This window comes from Grammomys surdaster, unplaced genomic scaffold, assembly GCF_004785775.1.
Source record: "Grammomys surdaster isolate TR1022 unplaced genomic scaffold, NIH_TR_1.0 367, whole genome shotgun sequence".
NCBI lineage: Eukaryota > Metazoa > Chordata > Mammalia > Rodentia > Muridae > Grammomys > Grammomys surdaster.
This window is the reverse complement of record NW_021604786.1, coordinates 6278870-6306402: the sequence shown is the minus strand read 5'-3', so window position 1 is coordinate 6306402 and position 27533 is coordinate 6278870. Positions and strand designations below refer to the sequence as shown.

The 27533-nt window shown below is 37.8% G+C and overlaps 1 protein-coding gene across 5 annotated transcripts in view; it reads left to right on the top strand.

The window, feature by feature from the left end:
• Positions 1 to 27533, top strand: part of Jmjd1c (jumonji domain containing 1C) — a 140450-nt gene that overhangs the window by 55156 nt on the left and 57761 nt on the right. For 4 of the 5 annotated variants that reach the window (XM_028780266.1, XM_028780265.1, XM_028780264.1 and 1 more), the window contains exon 3: positions 13679 to 13792. In XM_028780266.1, coding sequence (XP_028636099.1) covers positions 13679 to 13792 — 114 coding nt within the window. Of the gene's footprint in view, positions 1 to 9603; positions 10166 to 13678; positions 13793 to 27533 lie in introns of those variants that run through there. The other variant, XM_028780268.1, reaches the window with a different exon arrangement.

Sequence of the window (27533 nt, the reverse complement as noted above, 5' to 3'; positions counted from 1 at the left end):
TGGAAAGGCTTAGAAAAACTAATTATTTGAAGGTTCTCCAGATTATCTTGGAATTTGCCTAAAATTGTGGCTCAAAATATTAACTGTTGTATATTTTCTGAGGAAAGCCATAGTTGCTATCAAATTCTCAAAAGGGTTGGAGTTGTCAAATATGCTAATGTTAAGCTTGCCCAAGAATTTGTGAAAAGTGTAGGTATCTGTGCCTCACTCTCAGAGGCTTTGTGTCTGTAAGTTTGCTGGATGCCCAGGAATTTGCATTTTTAAGTATTAATAGTTCTTTGGTATGCTCAATTCTACTCAACAAAAAGGCTCTTTTTTCTTTTTCTTTTTTTTTTAATAACTGTTCTTGGCTTTGTCTAACGGTATAGTTTCAGCATCAAGTTCTGGCAGGACAGTAGCTCTTTGAGAATTCTTATCAACTATTAACAGTGATGGGTAGAACAAAACACAACAAGCTCAGTCTAATTGTCACCATGAAGGTAAAGAAAGCATAGGCTTGGCAAGGGAAGTAGAAGTGGCGGAGCAAAAATGCACAGGCAGGTTTTAGAGTTGACCACACTTGAACTGTGTGAAGAATTGCTTCTATATGCTTTTTTGCTTTACTGTAGAAAAATGTTTATTTCTTGCCCTGTAAGCTTAAGGCCATGGGTTGAACCTCAACCTTGGCAGACAAGGCAAATGGAAAGAGAGACTGAGATGGAAATAACACTTATGTTTTTGGGACTAGTATAACCAACATGGCAAGTAACCACCCAACCTGTGTGTGTGTCTGTGTAAAGGGCTCAGTGGACACTCACATGATATATTTGGTTTTAAATTTTATAAATTTAAAGTTATATTTATGTTTAAATGACAAACTACTGTATAAAGTTAATGTTTGTCCTAATGAAAGATAATATTGAGAATCTCTGAACTAAAGCAGTCTCAAAAAGCAAGTCGTGAAGTATTAATACTTGGAAATGGTTAAAATGGAATAAAGTGCTCTAAGTCTATAGAAATCATGAAAAATAGTTGCCCAGTCTCCTGAAAGAAAACTAGGACCATGGAGTAAATCTTATAATTCATGAAGTATCTAATTGTGAAAATTTTCTCATTCATACAGAAATAAATTTAATGCTGTGTGCATCATTAATCTCAGCCTCCTCCTTTGTAGTTAGCTCTGGGAACCTATGGAGTTTTTCTCTTTACAAAGAAATGTTGTTCCTGAATCTGCTTTGGAAGCCAGGCATGGTGGTTAATAGCTGACACGCAAGCCTGAAGCAGGGTGATTGCCTGATTTGAGGCCTGCCTGGTCCATGTTCTAAGTCCAAGTCAACTGAGCTAGAATGAGACTTTCAAGGAAAAAGAAAGGGGGTGAGGAAGGAGTTAGTAAGGTCTTAATGCTGTGTGTATGGCCTTCGTTTAAGGGAAGTGAACGATTTTTAATATTTGTTGAGATTCAGCTTATATATTTGTTTTCTCTGCTTTTTTGTAACACAGCTTCCTAATGTACAACATGTTAAAAGAAAGTGATGGACATTTCAAGTGAATTATTCCTGGCTTGTAACCGAAAGAAGCACTTTAGTGTCAGAACTAAAGTTAGCACTTTAGTTATGTAAAGCACTTCTCTTTTTCTGCTACTTTATCAGGACTTGGAATTGTATGATTGTCAAAGTATTGACATAAATTATAAATTTTTGAATGCACATGCTTGAAATTTTGTGACTCGTTGCTTTATTATATTTTAAATCTAAATATTGAAAATAGGTGACCACTGTCATCTTAAATGTATTCCTTTTTAAAAATTAGAAATAGTTACTATGACCAGGCTGTGGTGGTGTATGCTTTTAATCCCAGCACTTGGGAAGCATTGGTAGGTGAATTTCTGTGAGTTTGAGGCCAGCCTCGTTTATAGACTAAGTTCCAGGACGGCCAGGGCTACACAGAATGATCCTCTTGAAAAACAAAACAAAATAAAATAAAATAAAAATGCAAAGTACTGTGTTATATCATGAAATGGAAATTGTGAGTTCTTTTTTTCTGTTTTTCAATTGAAAATTTGAGCTTTGAAAATTGTTGCTGACGTCAGAAGTTTTAACCCACAAGGAGGCAGGCAAGAGGAAGTAAAGCCTTATTGACTTGAACTGCACAGGAAGCAAGTTTTTGCAAGGTAGAAAAGTAAACCAGTAAATATATTGATACTTTATTCCAACCTGGTGGGATATAAAAGTGATTGGGTAAATTTAGGAAATACACTTCAGTGCTAGTTTTAAACTGAAAAAGGCAAAGATGTTAGACTTATAAACATAGGGACAAATGTCCTTCTCTGAGGATATACACTTGGCTCCAGGTCATCTATCTCAGATTAACCTCACTTTATTCCCATTGCCTAATTATGACTCGCTTTAATAGCATACTTTGAGTGTGTGCCTGTGTCAGTTCAATTGTGTGGTATTTCTCATCCCCACCAATTATGATTGTTCTTTCATCATTAAAGGAGAAGAGATGTGTTAATCATGGAGGTCCCATCCTCCAAGCTCTCCATGTGGTTTTGTTGTTAAAGCAGACTTTATTTAGCATAATAGATTTTAAAATATGATTTTGCTATTTTGTGAATACTATATGAACATGCAGCAGTGTTTCTGCTCGTTTGTAGTAGCGGTGCTTTTGAAAGTATGACATAATTGTGTTATTTGTACTCTTTAAAGCATTAAGTAATTTGAGAAAGAAAATACTAGAATCTTAAAATATCCTCTAAATGATTCTCCATCTTCACGAAAAGTATCTAGATCCCTTTTTGCTTTGCCTTTTGAGATGGGTGTCTTTCAGTGTAGCCCTGGATGGCCTACAACTCACTCTGTAGACCAGGCTGGCTTTAAGTTCAAAAGATGCACCTGCCTCTGTGTTCCAACACTCTCTGCTTTGGTTTATTAGTGATTTTCAATGTTTATTTGCTCCCTTCTGTCTCCTTCACGTATGTGCATTGACTTCCTGTTTTCAGACTATAAAATGCTTCCATGTGAGTTTCCTTAAATAAAAGGTTCTCTGATAGCTAGAAATGTGAGCTATAAATACAGGACGAAAGGTCTGCTTTTTGAGACAGGGTCTCACTGTAGTTACTTGATATGTACAACAGGTTGCCTTCTGATTCTTACAGATCCACTGCCTCTGCCTCCCATGTTGAGGGTTAAAGGTGTGCACCATCTTGTCCTCACGCTTTTCTTGGTTCATTTAGAGGTGGACCCTTGTTCCAGTTGGTTTTTGTAGTTCCGATTTTGTTTTTTGTTGTTGTTGTTTGTTTTTTGTTTGTTTGTTTGGTTTTGTTTTCTTTTTTGAGACAGGTTGTTACTGTAGCCCAGTCCGGCCTGGAATTCAGTATGTATGAATTCAGTAGTCCTACACCCTGCTGTCACAGCCTCCCAGGTACTGGAATGTTCGTAGGCATCTGCTCCCTTATAATCGGTGAGCTTGAAGATGTTTCAAGATCAATGAAGGATGCATAATCCCAGGTTAACACAGTTAATACTCAATATCTGTAGAGTAACAGCCAGCCTATAGTGAGTGCATTGACTTGCCCTTTGCAGGATATGTTGATAAGAAAATTGGTTGAAGTCAGGCCTCCAGTAGTATCTTAGTTTCACATTCCTCTATTTAAAGTTCAAAGGTTAAAGTTTAATACAACAGATGGCGGAATACTTTGCTCTTTGCCACCCCGTGTTTGCAATCATGAAAACAATATACTTATTTCATTCTGTCTTACAATGTAAAAATCTCTCTACACCTCCAGAATCCTGAGTTAAATGGCATTATTGCCACAGCCTCAAAGTTGTAGAGGAAGGAAATTGAGTAACGCTTCAGTAGTAGGAGGCAGGAGGACTAACAAGGGTAATTCTGAGAGAGAAGTCTGAAGTTTTCAGTAAGTGTCTTCCTAGTATTTAGAAGGCCTGAGAAGGACTGGAGACAGAGTTCAGTATAAAGCCTGGGAGATACTAGGTTTGCTTCTCCAACATCTTAAAGAGAAATAAAAATCTAGGAGGAAAAGATTTTTTTAAATTACATATTTAGCTATAATACAAAATTTCAAAACATCATTAGTATAAACCTTTGGCAAGGTATCTGCAAATTTACAAAATGGGCCTGGGTACTAGATAGAATATGGCTGTTCTCAAGGACATAGTGAGGATGGGAGAAGGGATACTAATTTTCCAAGTTAATTTCTAAGATACTATTCTTTATTTAAGTTACCAATGTCTGTCTTTGAAAGTGCTATGAATTATGCTAGGAAAAGAGCCTTTCTGTCATTGATCTTGTAAAAAGTGATTCATTCATTTACTTATTTATGTAAATGACTGTTCTATCTTCCTGCACATCTGTATGACAGAAGAGGGCATCAGATCCCGTTTTAGATATTTCTGCATCACCATGTTTCTCAACCTCTGGAAGAGCAAATATTGCTCCTAATCACTGAGCTATCTCATCTCTCTAGCCCCTCATTCATCTTTTTATCATCAGAACCAAGCACATGGGACAGACACCCCGAGTAGATTGAGTGAGGGTGCTACTTCTACTTAAGGGAGAGTTAATGTTTCTGATTGTGTTGGTTTGGTTTGTTGTTTTCAATCTCTCTGTGTGTAGTCACTTGCATGTGTATGTGTTGTAGAGGTCTGGGTTGATGTGGGGAGTCTTCCTTTATTGCTTTTCTGCCTTATCCTTCAAATCAGGGTTTCAGTCAAACCCAGAGCTTGCCAATATTGCTATAGACTACTTGCTCTGAGAATCCATCTCCTACATCAGAGCTGGAAGTACTGGGGAAACACTCTGCCTACCTACCATTTGCATGGGTTATAGAGACCTAAACTCAGCTTCCCTTGCTTGGTTTTTTTTTTTTTTTTAAGATTTATTTCTTTTATTTATATGAGTACACTGTAGCTGTCTTCAGACATGCCAGAAGAGGGCATCGGATCCCATTACAGATGATTGTGAGCCACCATGTGGGTGCTGGGAATTGAACTCAGGACCTCTGGAAGAGCAGTCAGTGCTCTTAACCACTGAGCCATCTCTCCAGCCCAAAACATTCTTTTTGTTTGTTTGTTTGTTTGTTTGTTTGTTTGTTTGTTTGTTTTTGGAGACAGGGTTTCTCTGTGTAGCCCTGGCTGTCCTGGAACTCACTCTGTAGACCAGGCTGGCCTCGAACTCAGAAATCCGCCTGCCTCTGCCTCCCAAGTGCTGGGATTAAAGGCGTGCGCGACCACCACCCGCTTGTTGTTGTTGTTGTTGTTGTTGTTTTAAATAGCTGAGCTAACTTTCCAGCTGGAGGGAGTGAGAAGATGAATCTGTTTCCTCTACATACACATGTAGCACTCAATCGAAAGGCATAAAGCAATATTCTATCACCTTTGCACTGTGTGCAGGATTCGTATACATTGAGTAATGAAATACCTTTGGGTATTTATCATGATACAGACATGATAAATTTTCTTTCTTTTCTTTTTTTTTTTTTTTTAAGGATAAAGTGTTTATTTGTCTTATAATTTCAGACACAGTTCATCTTTGTGGGGAAGTCAAAGCAGGAATTTGAAGCACCAAATTACCTTAACAGTCAAGGACAAAGAAAAAAATATATAATGCAGGCTCATGTCACACTCTTAGACATTTCATAATCCTCACACAGAATACTGTGAGCAACAGTGGGCTGAGTCTACCCCTATGAACCAAAGTAATCATGACAGTGTCCCACAGATAGGCCCACAGGACCAAACAAATGCAGACCTTTCCTTATTGGGAATATATTTTCATAGATGAATAGAAACATGCTATACTGAAAAATACTCATCAGAGTCTATGGCCATATCTAATTGAAGTTCTTTCTAGATATGATTATTCACTTAGTTTTTCCTGTTAATATGTCTTTGGTGGGTTTTTTAAATTTAATATTTATTTATTAGTTTAATTATTCATTTGATTGATTGATTGATTGATTGATTGATTGATTGATTGATTGAAAAAGGGTCTTACTACATAGCTTAACTGCCCTGGAACTCACTATTTAAACCAGACTGGCCTTGAGCTCACGGAGATCCAGTTGCCTCCACCTCCTGCTAATATGTTTTTTTTTTTTTTTAAAGTCTTTGATGCTAGGACATTGGACAGAGAAGAGGGTCATTCTCTAGTGTTATCCCCTTGATTATCACCGGGACAAAAGTTTTTGATTGTTGTACTTGGGGGTTTTTCTTTTCTTTATTGTTGGAGAAATCACCAGGCTTTCATTCTTCCATATGTATAAAGGTGTAGGGTTTACTTTATAGGCCAAGCTAAAATGTAACAAAAATGTCCATTTAACCCTAAATTTCATTTACAGTCTTCTTATATTATTGGAAAGAACAAATTTTCTTTGGAACTCCAGACAGTGTCGCCTTCCTTTTATTTTAGCTCCTGCTGCTGTTTAAGTTCTCAGCTCTGTTGGTTTATTCAGCTTGTAACCTGGAAACCAGCTAAAAAGGAAGGAAGCCAGATGTGTATTTCTGGGCCCACTGGAGTAGCTTCCTCTTCCTCTAGCCTGGTTAAGCAGCTAGAAAAGGCCTCTTATCCTACACCAGAGAGCAAGGTAGGGATTGATTAGCCCTCATCTGTATCTGATTGGAGTTTCTCTTCCTGATAAATTTTAAATAATAAGAGAATGGAGGAGCCTTGTTTAAGCCTTTGTTAAACAAGGCAACTTCCTGTGTCATCACCTCACTGTTTCTCTGTGTGTTAGAAATTGGTCAGATTACAAGAACAAACCTATTAATGTATTTTCTAATCTTTTAAATCCCAGTTCAACATTTGAAGGTACTCTGTTTCTTGTTACCAGCTTTATACATATATTTCTGAATCTTTGTTCTGTGTCAAGAGTTGTCTAGCTCACAAGAGTTGTCTAGTTCACTAGAGATGCCTTTTGACTTTTCTCTCACCTAGATATAGTCTGAAATATGTTTAAGATGATAATTGGTTCCTCAGTAATGGTGTTAGTTATTTTGATTTTATCTCAGGGCACAGGAATGGCTGACTGGCAGTTGGGTAGACTCTGTGGTTCTCTGTGCTGTTGCTTCTGTTGGAGTCTGATAGTACTTGAGCAGCATTTTAAAAGTCTGTTGTGTATATAATTAAACTTGAGTATATACTGTATTATTACAAGATTAGTCCTGTGAAATAATAGACTTTGCATTATTATGTACCCTAAGTTTTAGAAACATAGTATAAAATGTACTTAGCTATATGAGCATTTTGTCTCTGTGTTGTTAAGGACTTAGAAAGAGATAGCCATATATGTTCAGTGGTAGTCCTTGGTAACATATGTAACCTGTTTTTCCCTTTCCATGTGTTTTCTGTCATAGGAATGAGTTATTAGGATTGTATTTTGTGATTTAATCTTCACTTGACAGCATTAATATAATGCTTTATGTTAAAGTAACATTTTAGTACCATCCATCTCCTGTAAAATAAGGCATTTTATTTTAGTACCACCTGTGCTTTATAAACTAAAACCATATTTACTCCAGCACTTAGATAATCGATGCCTATCGTGCCATCTTTATTCCATGCCGGTTGTTGGTTTCAGGGATAAGGTTTCAGTAGTTAGTGCACAGGTTGGCTGTAACTGTATGTCAGTCCCCTATCTCAGCATCACAGTTAAAATCCAGTAAAACTTTATTTTCTCGTTTTTATTGCATGTGTTCATAATGTTTCTCCATGTGATTCTTTACATGGGACTGAAAACATTTCAGGTAAATCTTAACACTGAAGCCTCTCTGTGTCAGAAGCTAACATTTCATTTTATGTAATGACGATTTAACATTTGATTATATTCACAGATGAGTAGATGTGACCTAGTGTTTAGCATAGAGCCACAAACTATATTATGGATCTCTGAGCCTTGAGTTCTTGAGAAGCCTCTGTTTATAAAGTGAGAAAACACTGTCTTGGTCCAGAAAAAAATAATACATAATCAACAAGTGTAATTTTAAGCCTTTTAGCACTTTTAATAAAAGTTAAAAAGCAACACACAGGAGTGATAATATTAGCCAATGTAACCAAGGTACCATACTGATTATTATCAGTGTGGATTTATGTTACATTGTAGCCTGCGGTTCTTTTGTTTTGTCAGACAGCACCCACCTCACTTCAGTGAGCTCCATCTCACCTCTCAGCTGCTCAGTTGCCTGCCCCACACGCCTGGGCCCTCACTCCGCACCACACTGTGTGCTCAGTGCAACTCCACAGTTAGCAGCCAGGGTGGGTGGGTTCGGGTTCCCCCCCCCCCCCTGCCCCTCCCTCCCTCCTTCCTTCCTTCTTTTTCTTTAGTAGGGTGCTTCTGAGATGCTTGTCCATGTTATCCTATTTTACTTCACTACACCCATCTATATATATTTTCTTATGACAGTGTTGCGCTAACCCAGGCTGGCCTTGAAGTCACAGTATCATCCACTGTGTGTTGATATCACAGGTCTGCATCCTGGAACTCAGTCTGCAGACCATGCTGGCCTCGAACTCAGAAATCCCCCTGCCTCTGCCTCCCAAGTGCTGGGATTAAAGGCGTGCTCCATGACTGCCTGGCGCAAAATAATTTTTAAAAGCCCAAGCTCAGTTTTTTCTCTGTCTTCTTCTTTTTTCAGGGGTATGGGGGTGGGGTGGGGTGTTCTTTTGGAGAGGCAGGTTTGTAGGCTAGGCTTTCCTTAAACTCCCAAGGTAGCTGATGCTGACCTAGAACTTCCCAAGTAAGGGAATCAACCAGAGTGAACCATTGACACTCAAGATTCACAATTAGTAAAACTTATTTTTCTCGGAAGTTTTTTTTAAATCATTTTAGGACAAAAGAAGTTTTGTTTTCATTTTTGATATTATAATTCCAACATTTCTCCTTTTCATTCTTTTCCTTCAAATCCTCTCGTGTTTCATTCATCTTCCAAACCTTCTTACTCTATTTCAAATTCATGGCCTTTTTTTCATTGTTATTGCATGAATATATGAGTGTGTGTGTATTTCTAAATATAATCTGTTCAGGCTCTATAATGTTACATAGCTTTATTTATTTATTTATTTATTTATTTATTTATTTATTTATTTATGGTTTTTCGAGACGAGGTTTCTCTGTGTAGCCCTGGCTGTCCTAGAACTCACTCTGTAGATCAGGCTGGCCTCGAACTCAGAAATCCGCCTGCCTCTGCCTCCCAAGTGCTGGGATTAAAGGCGTGCTCCACGACTGCCCGGCGCAAAATAATTTTTAAAAGCCCAAGCCACAGTTTTTGAAACTAGTATAATCATACTCTTTATTTTTGCCAACTTGATATTTACAAATTCTTTAGTTTTTTGTTTTCTCACTTTGTTAATTCTGGAAAGCAAAAACTTTGTATTTGCTTTTTGAAGGAGACAGTAAACTTGAGCTCTTCGTCTCGCCACTAGTCTGTCTTTGTCTGTTGTTAAAATTATGAGCCAGTCTCTATGGCCGCAGCCAAATGAGTAATCACCAGTAATGTGACTCGTGCTGGAAGTGACTCCATCAGCACCTGTGACGGGGGATTAGTTACAGTTTACAGAGCACCGCCTCTTCCCTTCTCTCGAGTGCCCTAAGCCAAGTACTCGTTCTCATTTGGGTGTCTGCGCTGTTGGAAGCAACTGCCGTGTGTTTCCATGCAGACGGTACAGTGGGAAAGCTTCCTCTAGCTAATGGATGGCTGTTCTCTTTATTTGGAGTATCTTGCTGGTTATGTAAGCGACCTCGGGAGAAATGATCCTGACCCAGATCGGAAGATGCGGTAGTGCTTCAGCTGCAGGATTTCTTCGTCGTTAACACCACAGTGCCGATGACAAAGAGCAAGTTGTAATCCTCATCACTGCCAGGGCTGAGCCGGGCAGACAGAAAATCGTCATTTGCTGCTCACAGGCTTGTTAGGTTACAGCCTCTGCTTGGTTTGTGGTCTTGGCTTTTCTTCTTATACAATGACGGCGCTGCAAGTGAGCTCAGAAATGCTTGGTTTGAAAGCCATTTGCCTGTGATTGTTTTTTGAAGACTAAAGAAGTATTTATGCTCGATTAAAAAAATACTGCTCACGAACAAAATGAAATGTCAGCTATATTTACCGACCTTTAAAGCCTTGGCTTGGATTGCTGAGATTTAAAGATCCTTTAAAATCTTCAAGAACTAAGTACGGTTCGTATTTTTCTGCTTCCTTTTTCTTTTGTCTTTATTACATTTGGTTTTGCTTCTTAGCCTTAGGAATTGAGGTCATTGCCTTTTATAGTTCTAGGCTCACCGTTCTTAGTTTTAGTATTTTTAAAACTGTTTAGAAAAGTTTACTGTGTTGACGATAATTTATAACACTAAAATTAATTTAAAACTAGAGCTTAATTGTTTTGAGTATTTTGGCAGATGTGTTTCAAATTAGACAGTGTTTTAAGGGAACTAGGAGTATTTGTTTTGTGAGGGTTTTTGTGTTTCCTTTTTTTTTTCTTTATTTTTGGTGCTTGTATATATATTCCCTTCCCCACCCCCAACTTGTTTTCTAACAGTATCATGTTTTCAGTAGACCTGCTTGGGTGGGAATTTGGACTTTGTTCTTTTAAGTAGCTCCAGTCTTTTTTCTATCTTGTAGGCTAAACCTTGACTTACAAAACGTGGCCTAGATAGTTTTAGTTTCATTATTTTCCTTTGTTGAGATCTAGACTTGTATTTTTGTACTTAATGAGCTTAATCTTTTTTTTTTTAATCTGAAAAAAAGGAATTGTTAAATGTAACAGGAGATTGTTAGAAACTCTGGCTGTAGACATAAACCCCATGAATTTCCTGTTAAGTACTAAATGGTGAGCTTTAACGTGTTTTGTCTGAGCAGCTGAGTTAGTTGTATTTGAGAACTGTAGATGATTTATTTTAAAATATTTTTCGGGGAGGGCTCATCTGTTGGCCTCTTCCTCATGTGAATGGAATGTGGCGCAGCGTGGAGCCCCAAACAGGATACAGTTGTTGGAGCATTCTTCCTATAGCGTGGTAGGCCCTTCTAGAAATATAGGATCTCAGCGGGGTCTATTTTGGCTTTAGGCTATTTTTAAAGTTGGGTTAACACTAACAGATGACCTTAACAGAACTCTGAATCCCCTAACAAAATGGAAAAAGTGTTTTGTTTCAGCTAAATGTTCAGTTTTGTTAGTGTCTTTCACTTGAGGTTTCAAAGATTCAAGTCCTTTGTGATTAGAGCCATATTCTACTGAGCTTGCTTCCCCTTAGGCTGAGGAAGTTCCTCATAGAATGTCTTTAGAGTCTTGAATTAGTTATGCATGAGTTCTACTTTCTGTACATTCCAGTGCACCCTACAGCAGAGAAATTTTTTACCATGGATTCATTATTAAAGCTACAAAATCCATTTGTTTCCATTTTAATAAGAACCTGTTTAATTTTTGATGTGTGTTAAGTACAAAAATTATCATGGTTACATAGTTGATTTGCCACGTTAAGAAATCATAGTTTATTTTAGCTTTTTCAGATTTGTATTTAATATGTCTTAATGTTTCTTTAGCAGGCACTGCTAGTGTCTCTCAGATTTGTATTTAATATGTCTTAATGTTTCTTTAGCAGGCACTGCTAGCGTCTCTGGTTGGTGAGGGTGTTCTGTGAGGGTTAAATGTAGCTGTACACAGTGTCATTTGTAAATTAGCCTTTCTATTTGTTATACACATTTACTAGCCAGATTTCACCAAGGACTGTCAATTAAATACCTTCAATTTTGAGGAATAATGTTATCTAGAAATTAAACCCCTTTCTAAGTTAACTGAAAGTAATTTAAATTATGTTAACTTGCTGAATTTTACCTCTAAAGCTGGCCCATCTTGCAAAAAGGGCTCTTTAGAAGATCTTCACAGGAATGTTTTTGATATTATAAAGTGACTGGGTCTTAGGAAATGCAAAACACCTGTATTATTTGCGTAAGAAAAAGGTACTTAGGACTAATTTTACTAGTGTCAAGTTCTGCTAAATTGAATTGTGTCTTTAGCCACTCTTTTTTGTTATCTTGAGGTTTTGGCCAGAAGTGTTTGGAAAAGAAAGGGATAATGTCCAAAGATTGAAAGTCCTCTTGAGAAGGAGCCAGTGTTCTCTCATTTACCAATGCTAAACAAATAGAAGTATAACATGGAAAATTTTCATTGTAGAAATAAGCTAACTTAATTGCTATCATGTTAACATATTTCATATAATCAGATAACATGAATTCTTAAAAGTGAGTAAATTCTCTTATAAATAATGATAGAATTGTATGAAATGTTAGGAATTTAGGTCCAAGAAATAGAAAATATTGGTAGCAGGCAATGATAGATATCCAGTTAATGCGGGAATTTTCTATTTTGAAAATTAATTTCTCACACAAAGTATTTTGAACATTCTGTACTTAAAAGACCATGCTGGGACATAGCAGAAAGTTATTGTAACTAGGTTTAATTATCATAAATGTTAAATGTAAATGCAAGAGACCGATTTTGTTTTGTATGTTTTTTGAGGGGGGTAGTTCTAGAGAGACATACTGAAATTTTTCAATATTTTTTCAAATAAGGAAAATGTTATTTGCTCAGGAATTCATTGTAATATTGAGTAGAAATGAGATACGTTTAAAATACAGATTCTAATGAATCCACTTAAGTCCTGTTAGAAATTTCTTAAATGTAGAAAATTAGCTCTTTGACAACCCCTTCAAACTAAAAATCTTGACTTTTTTAAAAACCAGAGTATTTTGTATTTCTTTGAGTCATAATAACTCCAAGAAAGGGTGAGCATGAGCACCGGCAGCTTTAGGGATCCTGGAGATACTTGGTCAGCACTTTGTTGTGTGTCCAGATAGTACTCATGTTGCCTTGTCCTGAAGACATTTTCTTCTGATATACCCATAGGCAATTTAGAAGCCTTGTTGTTTAATTGCATTTTCCAGATTTTGATTCTTTCATAGGAAAGCCACAATTTTTAAGATGGTATTATTTTCTTTTCATTTTAAAGCTTTAAGAACAAACAGTAGTAGATGCATGAATACATTTAGTTCTTACTGAGTCTGACTCTGCTAAGAATGAGAACCTGGTGCTAGTCATTTAAGAAAACAAACACGATGTTCTTATTTCCTTCCTCTAACTTTCCCACCTCCCTGCCTGCAGTGTGACCTCAGACTTGCTTTGTAACAGTGCTAGAGACAGGAGAGTACTGGTGGAGAGACTGCTCTTCCTCACTGAGGTCTTCCGCTGCCCTCTGCTCTCTTTGAAGTAACTGCATCTGTATTGGTTCTTGGAGCAAGATGGGGTGGGGTTAGGTCATGCTTTCTGCTCAGTTAAAATCTAAGTATGAAAATGAGGCTAACTTCTCTAGTTAAGACAAAAGAGGGGGTAAATGTGTTTGACTCCTTTTCATTTTTTCAGGATTAAGCAGAAACATCTACATGTATGCTTGGTAGTCCCCTTTCAAAAATAGTCTGTAGCATAACACAGTATAATTTTTAGCTTATTAATCGTAGTTGTGTTTAATTATTAAAAGTATTCTATGGTTTGAATAAAAACATTAGGTTATTCCATTGTGTCAATGATATTTAACCATTATATTGCTTGCTATGTACTCCTTTGTACAACACTTTGGGGATAACAGCCAGAAAATAACCATTAGAATTTCTCTCTCTCTCTCTCTTTCTTTTTTTGACAGACCTTCAAACCATTGGTTGAAAATAGCATCCCCAGTTCTATCACTGCAGTAGAATTCCTTATAGATAAGCAACTGGATTTTTTAACAGAAGATAGTGCCTTTCAGCCATACCAGGTAAGAAACAGTACACCACTTGTTCATTACGTTTCATTCATATTCAGGTATTCTTAAACATCATTTTTTTTAACACCTTAGGTATATGAGGAAGTAAGGGCGTTCAGTATATTTTGATTATAACATTACTTATCAATAAATTTGTGCTGGGACTTTGTGAACCAGGAACATTTTGGCTGTTGCTAGATTACAGGAGTGAACACAGCAGTCTTTGACATGCTGCATGTTAGTAGAGAATTGTCTAGACACCAGGTTTACTTTTCTTCATCTCTAGTTCTCTAAGGTAAAGGGCTGGACCTATCTATAAATGTATTTGAGGGTTTGGTTTGTTTTTGCCGTATACTCATTTGTTAGTTCATGTGGTTTGGTTTGCATGATTTGGTATCAAACCCAAGGTTTTGACCAGGATAGTCACTTGCTTTCCTAAGTCTCACTTTTTTTAAAGAGAAAAATTTAAGTTGTTACAATTAAATACTTTAATAGCTTAAGTAAATGCATTTTAGGGGGAAATATGTTTTCCAGTAGACAATTAGATTTAAATTATGTAAAGAAACTCATTACCACTATTAAACTATTTGTGGTGACTCATATATCTATTATCCTGGAATGTAGGAGACTGAAGTAGGAGAATCTCATTCAGGGTCAGCCTGGGCAACATAAGAAAACTGTCTCAGAAAGCAGAAAAATATGTTTGTGGGGGGCAGGAGGTAGTGGCTGTCTAGACACGTGTCAGCAGTTCAGTGCTCTTGGGGGTCTGACAGAGGACTGGAGGAGTCCCTAGCACCAACAGGAGGCAGTCACAACTTCCTATAGCCCAGCTCAAAGGGAGCTGATGCCCTCTTCTGGCATTGGCTGGTTCCTGGCATGTGCAATACATACACAGAGACATGTAGATATCATGATAAGTAAAATTAAGTCCTTTGTCTTTTAGCAAAGTAAAAGACAATAATAACCTATTTTTCTTAATCTTCTAGCTTATTGCAATTTTTAAATTAAAAAAATTATTTTTATAATTGGACTTTAGCTTCAGTATTTTAAATACATAGAAACACACTTGTTGCAAATTCTTTTCTAGTTAAATGTTTTAAGTAGTACTGTAATTGGGTTAAACAGAAAATGATGTTGGCCTTTTTTCCTTATAAAGAGTGAACAGTTAATTGTTTCTGTGGGAAGAACGAGATGGATTGAGTTAATGAACGATGACTTGTACTGGAGCTGAAACAATAAGGGAGTTTTAATAGAAATTGTTTGCTATTTTGAGTCTTACATAGATTTACATTTCTCTTTTACTGCTATTTCTCTTTCTTTTTTACACAGTGTAGTTACTTTGTTTTATTTTTTGGTGTGTTAGCTTTTATTCTTGGCTTACATTTCTGACTAGAATTCACAGCTAACTCCAATTTAGTAGTAGAGGTGCTGGTACTTTCCCCTTGGGTTTTAGTTTGCTTTTGTGAGTGCTGTCTACTTACTATAGGCCTTAGTATCCATTTTTTCTTTTCATTTCTAAAAGTCATCTAAATGTGCATCTAGGTGAGATAAGGGCTATCTCCAATTCATAGTGGTTTTCTTTTCTGCTTGCATTATTTGCACCATGGAAATTTAGCTTGGATCTGAAATATAATAGTTATATAAGTCTTGGTGGCCTACTTACTTGCAACATGCTTGTTAAGAACAATGTGCTAACATTTGTAGGTTGTGTGCCCCCACCCCACACCCCCACTTAGAAACTTCTTTCAGATTCTGGTAATTTGTTTTCTTTTTAATAAAAACAAAAGCACAGGAGCTAAACGTTTATATAGTTTGTTGAATTGTTTGATTGATCTTGTTCAAAAGAGATCTAGACCATTTTCCTAATAGATAGGTGTAAACAGACATCTGGACCAGACAAATTCTGTATCTATGAAAACTCAGGGGATTCTCTGAAGTTGCTTTTTTGACATTTAATAATTAATGTTTTCCCAAAAAAATATGTTAGCCTAAGAGTACTTGACTTTGAGAACTTGTTAGTTTGATAAGAAAGTTATTATTTACAATCGCGCCCCCCTTTCTTTCGAGACAGGATTAACCCTATCACCCAGCCTGTCCTACAACCTATGAACCTCATGTTAGCCTCCCCAGTACTGTTGTTACGGGTTTTGAGCAACCTCACCTGATTACAATAGTTCTTTAGGTTTTTAAAAAAATTCTTGTTAAAAATATCAACATGCTTTTCTTCAGTTTATAGATGTTGCTTATATATGTTTTTAGCATGCTGAATAAACATTGACAGAGGTCTAATGTGGTTTAACTTCCTTTTTTGTTATTATCCAAATGTGTGAAATATAGACATATTTGAAGAGTAGAAAAAAATACTTTCCTTCCTTCCTTCCTTCCTTCCTTCCTTCCTTCCTTCCTTCCTTCCTTCCTTCCTTCCTTAATAAAAGAGACTTTATTCTAGCATTCTTTTTGTAATCCATTATCCAAGGAGTGCCTTACATTTTTGCCATCTTATACATGGCATCTTTTACTTTCTTGACATCTCTCAGCTGTAGAAGGTAATCATGCATAAGTCAAAGGAATTTAAATGCTTAACTAGCTTGTAATCATGCATAAGTTGAAGGAGTTTGAATGCTTAACTATCTTGTAATCGTGCATAAATCCAAGAGATTGCTTAACTAGTTTGTAATTGTGGCTAAAGGAGTTTGAACGCTTAACTAGCTTGCAACTTACTGTCACATTGTTTTCGGATATTAAATTTTATAAAGCTGTTTCTTTTTAATCAAGTTGGAGTTATCCTTTAATAATGACTTAGGTAAAGAAGAGAGGTGCTTATCTTTTCCTTAACAATGCTTTTTTGTTAATGATTTTGGTTTGTTTGGTTTTTTTTTTTTTGCATATAAGTTTTAGTCTGTAGCAATGAAATTGAAGTTTCATATTAAAAAACAATTCCAAACCTGATACCCCTCACTCCAATCCCTGAGTTCTCAATATTCTGTTCTGTGACAGTAGGTTTCACTTTATTTTGCGTTAACAGTTGTACAGGCGTGCCCTCTTCCCCTTTTAATTTTATTTTTTACAAGCATGGTCTGGTGTTTTGCTTGCAGGTGTGTCTATGCACCATTGTGCATGTGGTGCTTGTGGAGCCCAGAAGATGGTATTAGAGCAGGGGCTGGAATTACTGAGGGTCATGAGGTTCTTTGTGAGTGCTGGCAATTGAACCCCTGTCTTCCATAAGAACAGATAGTATTCTTAACCACTGTGCCATCTTTCTAGCCCCCAAACCATCCAAAATATATACACACACGAACAGTGAGCACATAGATACAGTGTAGGGAAATTATCTAAGAAGATGACTCAAGGATTAATCAGTCCTCAGGTCATTGCTTTGTAGTCTACCCTTTTCAAGGGCTCATTTCAGTATATCAGAGATCAGATTGCGTATACTAAATTATTTTCTCTGGTCAGTTTTTAGGTGACATGAAAGTGGGTGTTTGCACTATTTTGGAAAGAATGTTGACTGGGGAGGAAAAAAATGAACCAATACTTCACAGACCTGCAGTTAAATGCATTTTAATTAGAGATGGCTTTAGCAGCAACATCTTTGGCATTTCTAATTTTATTTTGTTTTTCTTTTCCTGTGCTCACAAAGGAGTTGCTTCCTCCACTTAGTTTTCCTGATCATGCCTAGCTGCAGTTACTCCTCTTGGAAGCATAGGTGGGGGAAGGGCACAGAAAGGAAATAGGGAGCTCTGCTACTCTTTTTTTTCCGGGGTTGGGGTAGGGTGGGGAAGGGTGGGGAAGGTTAATTGCTTCTGTATTTGAAACTTTTTGGTTGTATTATAGTTTATTTTGCTCCACTTAAGAATGTTATTACAAAATTTTACCTTTTTTTCCATTAAGTTTGATTGAACTTATTTTGATCAGATTTAAATGGTAAAGACAGAACATTGAACTTTGAGCATGATTTCGAAATCAGCGTGTCATAAATTTGGCGACTAGCCATTCACACACCTGCAGTTTTCAGATTGGTTGCTTCATATAGGGTATAGAAGAGATTAGTTCTTACCTGAAAATTGTATATTACTCATAATTTATATGGTTTGATCTGCTTTGATAGTCCAATATTTTTCAGAGATTCCAATCCTCTGCTTTTCCCCCTTTAATCTAAAATAGACCCCCCCCCCCCCCCACACACACACTATGTTCTGATTACAGTTTCTTCTCCCTCTTCCCACCTGGATTTGTCCCCTCTCTGTCTCTCATTAGAAAATAAACAGGTTTCTAAGAGGTAATACTAAAATAAACTTATTTTTTTCTGATGGAGACATTCCATCTAGTGTTACTGAGTGTCTGAAACTCTTTGCTTAGCATCGGGCTGTGGATCTCTATATTTGTTTCCGTCTGCTGCAGGAGGAAGCGTCGCTGACAGCTGATATATTAGTATAGCAGAATGTCATTAGCAGTCATTTTCATTTTCTTTCTTTCTTTCTTTTTCTTTTTTTTTTTGTTTTTTGTTTTTCGAGACAGGGTTTCTCTGTGTAGCGCTGGCTGTCCTGGAACTCACTCTGTAGACCAGGCTGGCCTCAAACTCAGAAATCCGACTGTTTCTGCCTCCCAAGTGCTGGGATTAAAGGCATGCGCCACCACTGTCGGCTTTTTTTTTTTTTTTAAAGATTTATTTATTTTATTTATATGAGTACACTGTAGCTGTCTTCAGACATGCCAGAAGAGGGCATCAGATCCCATTACAGATGGTTGTGAGCCACCATGTGGTTGCTGGGAATTGAACTCAGGACCTCTGGAAGAGCAGTCAGTGTTCTTAACCGCTGAGCCATCTCTCCAGCCCCATTTTCGTTTTTTTAAGTTTGGACAATACTATGTGGTTTTCGCCCTAGGTCTCTGGGCTGGTATTTGGTCACACAATCAGCGTCACAATCAGTGCTGGCTGTGGGTTTCATTTCACGGAGTGGGCTGTAAGGCAAATCGGATATTGGTTGGTTTCTCCCAGAACCGTTGTGTTATCCTTGCTATAGCGTATCTTGCAGGCAAGACGCTATTGTAAATCGGAGGGGTTGTGTCGGGGTTTGTCCATCATCTCCTCCCCCCGCCCCCCGCCCCCGCCTTTCCATTTTTTCGAGATAGAATTTGTCTGTTTAACTCTGCGGGTCCTGGAATTCACTCTGTAGACCAGGTTGGACTCAAACTTGAGGTCTTCCTGCCTGTGCCTCCCAAGTTTCATGTTTTTAACTTAATGTTTTTGTTTTTCTTTTGGTAGCATGCACCTTCCTGTGCCAAGACCTAGAATATGGGAATGAGGGCTGAAGTAGGCTCCAGCACAACATCTCCATGTTTGATGAGTTGTGTACGTGTTGTCTTCATTACTTGGTGATTTCATTTAGATCCCCTTCATATATGTATATATTTTAGGACGCTTCTGCTCTTACTAACTTTCTGTACTATCCCTCAAATGGCTCTTAATTTTAGCTGTCTCTTCCTTTTTCTTTCCCCTTCCTATTTGATCTTCCCATTACAGGTTGTGCTTTCCCCATCCAGCCACAACTATCTTTTTCCCATTTCCAGGGAGATCTATTTGTTTTCCAAATTCTGTTACTTTATATTTAATCTCTGTGGTTCAGTGATTGTAGCTTTTTTATCATTGACTCAACAGCTTATATCCACATATATGCAAATACATACCTTATTTGTCTTTCTGCTCCTGGGTTACCTCACCCAGCATGGGGTGTGTGTGTGTGTGTGTGTGTGTGTGTCCCCAACCAGTTCCATTTATTGGTCTGCAGATTTAATTGTTTTAACAGCTAAGTAATACTTTATTACATTACTCCATTGTGTAAATATACCACATTTTCTTTGGTTCTTCTGCTATAAGACATCTCGTTTGTTTCTAGTTTCTGGCTATTATGAATAGAGCAGAGGCGAACATACTTGAACACGTGTCTCTGGGTAGAGGAAGCATCCTTTGGGTGCGTGCCCATGAGTGTTAGAGCTGCATCTCGTGGTAGATTGATGCCAGTCTTCCTGAGGAGCCTCCGCACTGATTGCCATAGTAGTTGTACAGGTTTCCAGTCCCAGTGGCAATGAGTGAGTGGAGTAACCACATCCTCACCAGCAGGAGCTGTCACTTGAGTCTTGGCCGTTCTGACAGGTGTAAGATGGAATCTTAAGAGTAGTTTTGATTTGCATTTCCTTGATGACTAAATGTGTTGAACATTTTGAAAAAGTGTTTCTCAGCCATTTAAATTTCCACTTTTGAGAATTCTCTGTTTAGGTCTGTACCACTTTTTAATTGGGTTGTTTTCTTGTTTTTCGAGATAGGGGTGTTTTTTTTGTTTTGGTTTGGTTTTTGTCTTTTTTTTTTTTTTTTTTTTTTTAATGTAGCCCTGGCTGTCTTGGGACTCATTTTGTAGACCAGGGTAGCCAGGAACTCACAAGAGATCCGACTGCCTCTGCCTCCAGAGCACTGGAATTAAAGACGGGCACCTCTACCACCTTCCTGTTTCTTTTCTTGATATCTATCTAGTTTTTTGAATTCTTTATAGTTTGGATATTAACCTTCTATTGGATGTATAGTTAATAAAAATCTTCTATTTTGTAGGCTTCCACTTTGTCTGAATGATGGTTTCCCTTGCCTTACAAAAGCTTTTCAGCTTCATGAGGTCCCATTTATTAATTATTGATTTTAGTTCCTGTGCCAGGAGTTCAAGGCTATTCTGAATTTTCTTTCCTATCAGATTCAGTGTCTCTGGTTTTGTGTTGAGGTCTTTGATCCATCTGGAGTGGAGTTTTGTGCAGGGTGATAAGTGTGGATTTGTATACAGCCTTCAAGTTTGACCAACAACAATTTGCAGAATATAATCTTTTTTCCAATGTGTGTTTGTGCCTTTTTTTTGTTTTTAAGTGTGGATTTATGGACTCAGTTTGAGTCCATTGATCAGCATGTTTGTATTTGTGTTAATTCCATAATGTTTCTGTTACTATAGTAGTGCGGATTGACAAGAAGATGTTTATGCTTACAGCACCTTTATTATTCAGGACAATCCTCTGCTTTTAATTGTAATTTTGAAAAGTGAGACAGAGGGCACTAGCCAAAGCTTCTAGATAGCCTGGCATGCAGTGGTTGCACATGCCTTTAATCCACCTAGGAAACAGAGCAGGCAGAGCTCTGAGTTTCAGGATAGCTTGACCCACACAGAGAAACCTTGTCTTAAAAAACAAAAACAACCAAAAATCCTTTCTAGATATTTTACTTCCTTTTATATCCCCCCCCCCTTTTCTTCTTTTTTTTTTTTTTTCTTTTTTTTTCTTTTTGAGACAGGGTTTCTCTGTGTAGCCCTGGCTGTCCTGGAACTCACTCTGTAGACCAGGCTGGCCTCAAAAATCACCCTGTCTCTGCCTCCCAAGTGCTGGGATTAAAGGCGTGTGCCACCACTGCCCGGCTTTATATCCCATTTTTATCTGTTGTGTATAATACAATACTTAGGTGTTTTCCTTTGCATAAGGTATAGTCATTTTAGAATTTATTTAATTGTTATCTTTGTATTTGAAATTCTGAACCATAATGAACTATTAGATTTAGAAATGAAATTCTTTTCTCCTTGTCGTGTATAAACATTAAATCATTGCACTCAGGAAATAGGTTCAGGGTTGCTGGAGCCACAGGGCTGTAGCACAGTGGGCTGTTGGGTTGGTTCCTGAACTAGAGAATGCTCACGGATTAAAGTCTTTGCTTGTTATTGATGACTTGTGTGGATCCACAAGAGCCATCTCTCTCCTGTGGAGGTCAGAGGAGTTGATCTCTCCACCGTGAGTCCTGAATTGTAACTCAAGTTGTCAGGCTTCATGGCAAGCACATTGGCCTGATGAGTCTTTATTGTTTTATCTTTTTAATGTGTATGGGTATTTTGTTTACATTTGTGCCTGGTGCCTGATGGCCAGAGAAAGTAGTCAGACCCCCCCGGGACTGAGGCTTCAGAGGCTTGTGTTCTTCTATGTGGGTAGAAGGGATCAAATCTGAGTTTTGTGCAAGAGCAGTCACAGTTTTTCCCTGCTAAGTACCACCTGCCAAGAGTCTTCATATATGTTTGCATTGGGCTGCATTTGTAGATTTGTCATTCTGTATTCTTTCAAATCCTTGCACATGCTAGGCAGGCACTCTACCAGTACTCCAGCCCATTTCAACCTATAATTTACCCACCATTTTTTATTACATAAATTGAGATTTCAGGATATCCTAAGGTAATTGTTACCTAGCACAACTGGTTTACTAAAAATAGTCAGACAGTTGGCTAGGATAAGGCAGCAACAGTTCAGCAGGTGTACTGTAACACTCATTTGTTTCTTAGGAATTTCTGCCACTGTTGCTGTAGAGTTTGGAGTTACTTTGTAATCAGGAGGAGAAAATTCAAGTAAAGTCTAGCCTCTGAATAGCCAAGTAGCAAAATTAATGAGTGGTGTGGTCAGAACTAAGCTATGCTTTCTTTTTGGTTTTTCGAGACAGGGTTTCTCTGTGTAGCCCTGGCTGTCCTGGAACTCACTCTGTAGACCAGGCTAGCCTCGAACTCTTGAACTCAGAAATCCGCCTGCCTCTGCCTCCCATGTGCTGGGATTAAAGGCACCACCGCCCGGCTATGCTATGCTTTCTTGAATTATGTAATTAATATAAATGGTACATTGGTAACGAAACTCCTAATAATTTATAAGTAGATTTATTCCTCAACATGCTGTGATGATACATACAGTTAGTAGTTTCCAAAATAAAATAAACAAGATGGTGTTTCTTAGAGAGCTAAGAAAATGAGCACCTTTTTCAAACTTACTGTTTGTTTTGTATTATTTCGTTTTCTTTTTCAAGATAGGGTTTTTCTGTGTAGCTCTGTCTGTCCTAGAACTCACTCTGTAGACCAAGGTGAATTCAAACTAAGCAATCTACCTGTCTCTGCCTTCCTGTGAGTGCTGGGATCAGAGGCATGTACTACTATGCCTAGCCTTGGTTTTTCAAACCAAAAAAAATGTTCATCCAATTCATAGTAGAGTCAGGCACTTTAGAGCAGTGGTTCTCAGCCTTACTAATTTTGTCACTTCCTTATGTTGTGGTGACCACCCCTCCCCCAATAAAATTATTTTTGTACTACTTAATAGCTGTCATTTTGTTGCTGTTATGAATCATAATGTGGATATCATGCTATAAACATTCCAGTGGGAAACAGAGATTTGCCCTGAGGGGAGAAAGGGCAGCTAAATTTATTTTAAGATACTACAGTTAAAGTTGGGAGTTGAGATTAAAAGATGTATTTTATCAAACTCCCCTTTCTTTTTTGTAGACTCTTGTTATATAACCCAGGCTGGCTTTCAACTTGCAGTCTTCCCATTCCAGAGTTCTGGGTTGGCAGGTATGCACCAACACAGCTGTAAAGTTGAGGCCAGCCTGGGAAGAAAGACCTTGTCTTCCCAAATAAAGAGAAATTCCTTGACGTAAACTTGATTAAAGAGTCAAAAATGCTTAGTTAGGGCATTAGGAATGTGAAGCCAGTGGAGACTAAAATGGATTAAAGGTTATAAAGTCTGAGGAAGAAAGTAAAACTAAGGATAAAATGAAAAGACACTCTCCAGATTGACAGTGTGATCAGTGGTAAGGAGAGAGGGTTAGGAAACCTTGGGATTGTCAGCCTTGCTACAGAAGGGTCTGTGTGTTTAGTAGTAGACATAATACTACATCTATAGGCAAGGGCCAGGTAAAAGAGGGAAAAGATCGTTAAGCCCACTCAACCAGTAAGTGTAAAGAAATGATGTATTTTAACAGAGGAATGCTGGTTATTGCAGTATCAAGAAGCTAATTAACTGATGAACATGTTTTACTGTAGAGATTAAATACAGGCACAGTGGTTAACAGCAGTGATTTCTATTTTAGTCATGACTTAAAATCTTGACTTGCAAAAGAATTAAAAATTTTTACTTGAACAGTTTTCACATTTATAAAATACAGGCAAATCATGTATACCAGGGTGGTTAGGAGGGCTGAAATGAAATCTGTTAAACAGCTTCTCACTTACTTAATAAGGTAGCTGTTTCTTTTTACATGGAATGGTTGCTCTTTTCCTGCCATTCACACACTTGTTGGGCAGCCCTTCACCTCTGTCTGTTCATTTTCATGTTTTGTCTTCTTCAGAACATGTACCATCATTTCTGTACCCAGCAAGTTTCTCAGCTGCCAGTATAACCTATTGTCAGGGTCTAATTATAGAGTATATTTTGTACAGTGATCTTTATTTTCCCTTCTTTCCCCCTTCTCAGAGGCAGATTTAGGTCAGGTTTCATGATGGCTATACACACACACACACACACACACACACACACACACACACACACGATCCCACTCCCCCTCTCCCCAATCAAACTTTAATGTTAATACTTGTTCTCATTCTAATGTGCTAGACCCACATCTGTAATTTCAGACTGAGGCAGAAGGAGCGTGAGTTAGACGCTAGACATTGAACCTCTCTGTCTTGTTTCATTGTGTGGGGAGTCTTTGTGAAGGTGTTATCTTGGCCTGGGGAAAGCCTTTAAACACTGCTTGAAATAGTTGTACTAAAGGACCTTTGAGGTTCCTTCCTAGCACTGTGAAGTTGCTTAAGGGGGAAGGGGGAGCAGTCATTTCTGAGCAACAGTAACTCAGTCAAGTTAAAAACCATAATTGGTTTAATCTGAGAGAAGAAGGATTTTATCTAAAACTGGGCTTATCTCAAGAAGAAACTTTTGAGTTATGGAGTACTAGATACAAGTGAGAAAGTCTATCAAACTAGAAAACCAAGACTAGATTAAACAGCATTTACTCAGAGCTTTTTATCCTGTTTTTCTGTGGTTTCTAAATGATATTTTCGCTGGAATTAAGCACATTCCCTAAATTTTCATAAGCACCTCCCTTGTCCATTTCCAGTGTGCGTTCATGTTGGCAGTTCAGTGGAATTTAGAAGTACTTTTCTAAAATGAAGTGAGTCCCATCCGAGCACTGCAGCTGTATGGCATCTATGTTGTGCCAGGAGTGTACTGGGAAGTGACCGCTGATGGATTATTGGGTTGGTTCAAATTAGCATCCTTGAGTAGGCATGGCCTGGGGGTGGGCTAGGTCAAGCCAAAGCAGGAAGCCACTCTTGTTAGTTCTTGGCTTTATCCCATTTCTACTGGAAAATGACAGCTTGCAATGCTAGAGCCTAGCTGAAGCCCAGATAATGAAATGGACCACAAAACAAGAGAACTAGCTACTAAACTTGCGCTTCCTCACCTAAGTTGTGTGTGTGTGTGTGTGTGTGTGTGTGTGTGTGTGTGTGTGTGTGTATGTGTTTAAAAATTGCTATGTTGTATTTTAATACTATTTTTGGTGTGTATTCTGTTTTTTATATCCTCCACCTACCTAATTTCATAATGTCCTGATTTCAATAGCAATTATAAAACATGATTATTAGGGCCTCATAAGTTAATATCAAGTTAAACAATGATTGTTTTGGTCTCTTAAAAGAAGAAACATTAAACCTAAAACTCAGTTGATCTCAAAGCCAACAGTTGCATATATGCTTCCATTAAGACTCTGACTTGAGATGACTGCAAATCGTGTTGGACATGGGTCCATGGAGGCCAGGGACAGGTTACTCTGGCTAAACATTGCCTCGAATATGTGCTGTTGTGCAGTACTCAGATGAGACGCCGAAGTTGCTACACTAGTTCTCTGCTGCTCTAAATGTTCTATGATTACAGTGTCCCCCTTAGTTATTTGTGTTGCTAAGAATTTAAAGTATGTGAATTATGCTTGTAGGCATTGATTTCCAAAGAGTCTACACCACCACTAGTTAGTGTTTGAGAAAGATTTCCTGCCTTTTTTTTTTTTTTAACCAGTCAAAATAGGATGATCATATTTATTTATTCCTTTTACCGCTGGGCAGTGGTGGCGCACGCCTTTAATCCCAGCACTTGGGAGGCAGAGGCAGGTGGATTTCTGAGTTCGAGGCCAGTCTGGTCTACAGAGTGAGTTCCAGGACAGCCAGGGCTACACAGAGAAACCCTGTCTCGAAAAACAAACAAACAAACAAAAAATTCTTTTTATCTAATGCAAAGTTTTACTAAAGCTCAACTATATTATTTAAAATTACATTTAATTTGTGGTATTAAATTATACTTTTAAAAATTATAATTTTGAAAACATTTTTGTGTGGTATGATGTTAGCCATATAGGATTCTTCAGATTCCATTTTCAACATCTAGGAAGAGGAGAAAGGGTGAGAATATGTGGAGCCAAATATATGAGAAAAGGGACAATCCAGGTTGAAGAGTTCATGATGCTAATGTTCACACAGCTAGCAGGAGCAAAGCCAAGAAGCTCTCCCCAAAGACTGAGATGCTGAGTGTTTTCACTGTACATAGTGAGCAGTCACAGGAGAATATCTTATATTTATACACCCTTCTCTTTTATTACTTACAGTTGATCTAACTACAAGACTAAAGTTCTTTTTTTCTTCCCTGGTTTGTCAGTGTGCAATGTCCCTATGGTTTCCACACAGACAGAAAGCTTTCATCGAAGGCCATGCATTTGTTTTCTGTGCAGACAACTCAGCAGCTTAAGATGTTCCTCGCTTGTCCTTTCCCAGCAGTCTACTTTGCTTTGTATAGAATGTATTATTTTGAAGACATAGATTTGCTCAAAGTTAAGTTCAAAATTAAAAACAAAACAACAAAGAAAACACTTTTAAGTATACCTCTGTTAGCCTGTCCAAAATTCATCTCTCCTAACCTCTGACTAAAGTTAAGACAGTTCTCCTTCACAGATAATAGCTGATAAGTTGGAGGTTGTGAGCTCCTGTTGTACTAAAATTCTGTGTTTTTATACATCTATAATTTGATGGGGGAAAGGACCCCTAAGAAATACAAAAGTGCATAAAAGCAAAATGAAGTGTATATCGTCAGATACCAGAAAAGTAGTTAACCTTAGTTGTCAATTGTCTTAGGACAAGTTAAATTAGCTGAGCCAGTAGGACATTAAAGTTGGTCCAGTGAACAGGCAGAATGCATATATTGAATGTCTACTTACACAGACCTTTACTGTTATCCTCCTGTAAAAGGTATAGTGGTGTAGCCTGGAACCCATCTTTGTTACCAGGCTGGCCTCCAGCTCATAGAGAACAACCTGCTCCTGCCTGTGCTTGTGTGCATTGCTACCCTTAGCAGTTTAAACTGAATCAGCCACTGGTTTCAACCTCTTTGTCCCCATTGCATTTGGTCAAAGGAACCAAACAGTGAAACTTTAACCTTAACCTTGTAGGTACACACTTCAGTATTGCAGAGGTGTCGCCGCTGCCCAGTGTCACAGTCTTTTTATCATCTCACAGAGAGCCCTGTCAGTTTCCTTATCTCACCTACTCCAGGTTTTGGTAACCTATGTTCTACTTTCTTTGTGATTTGCTTACACTAGGTATTGCACATAATAAAAATTTCACAGCACCCTTTTTAAAGGCTTGTTCACTTAGTATGACATCTTCCAATTTCACCCATATAGCATATGCCAGAATTTAATTTTTTGTATGTCTGAGAGTTTCATTGTTTTATACTACATTTTATTTTCCATTTTGAAGGTTATTTTGGCTTTTTCCTTTTGGCTATGGTGTATAATGCTGTGACTAGTGTTACAGTTACATACTTCTCTCTCTCTCTCTCTCTCTCTCTCTCTCTCTCTCTCTCTCTCTCTCTCTCTCTCTCTCTC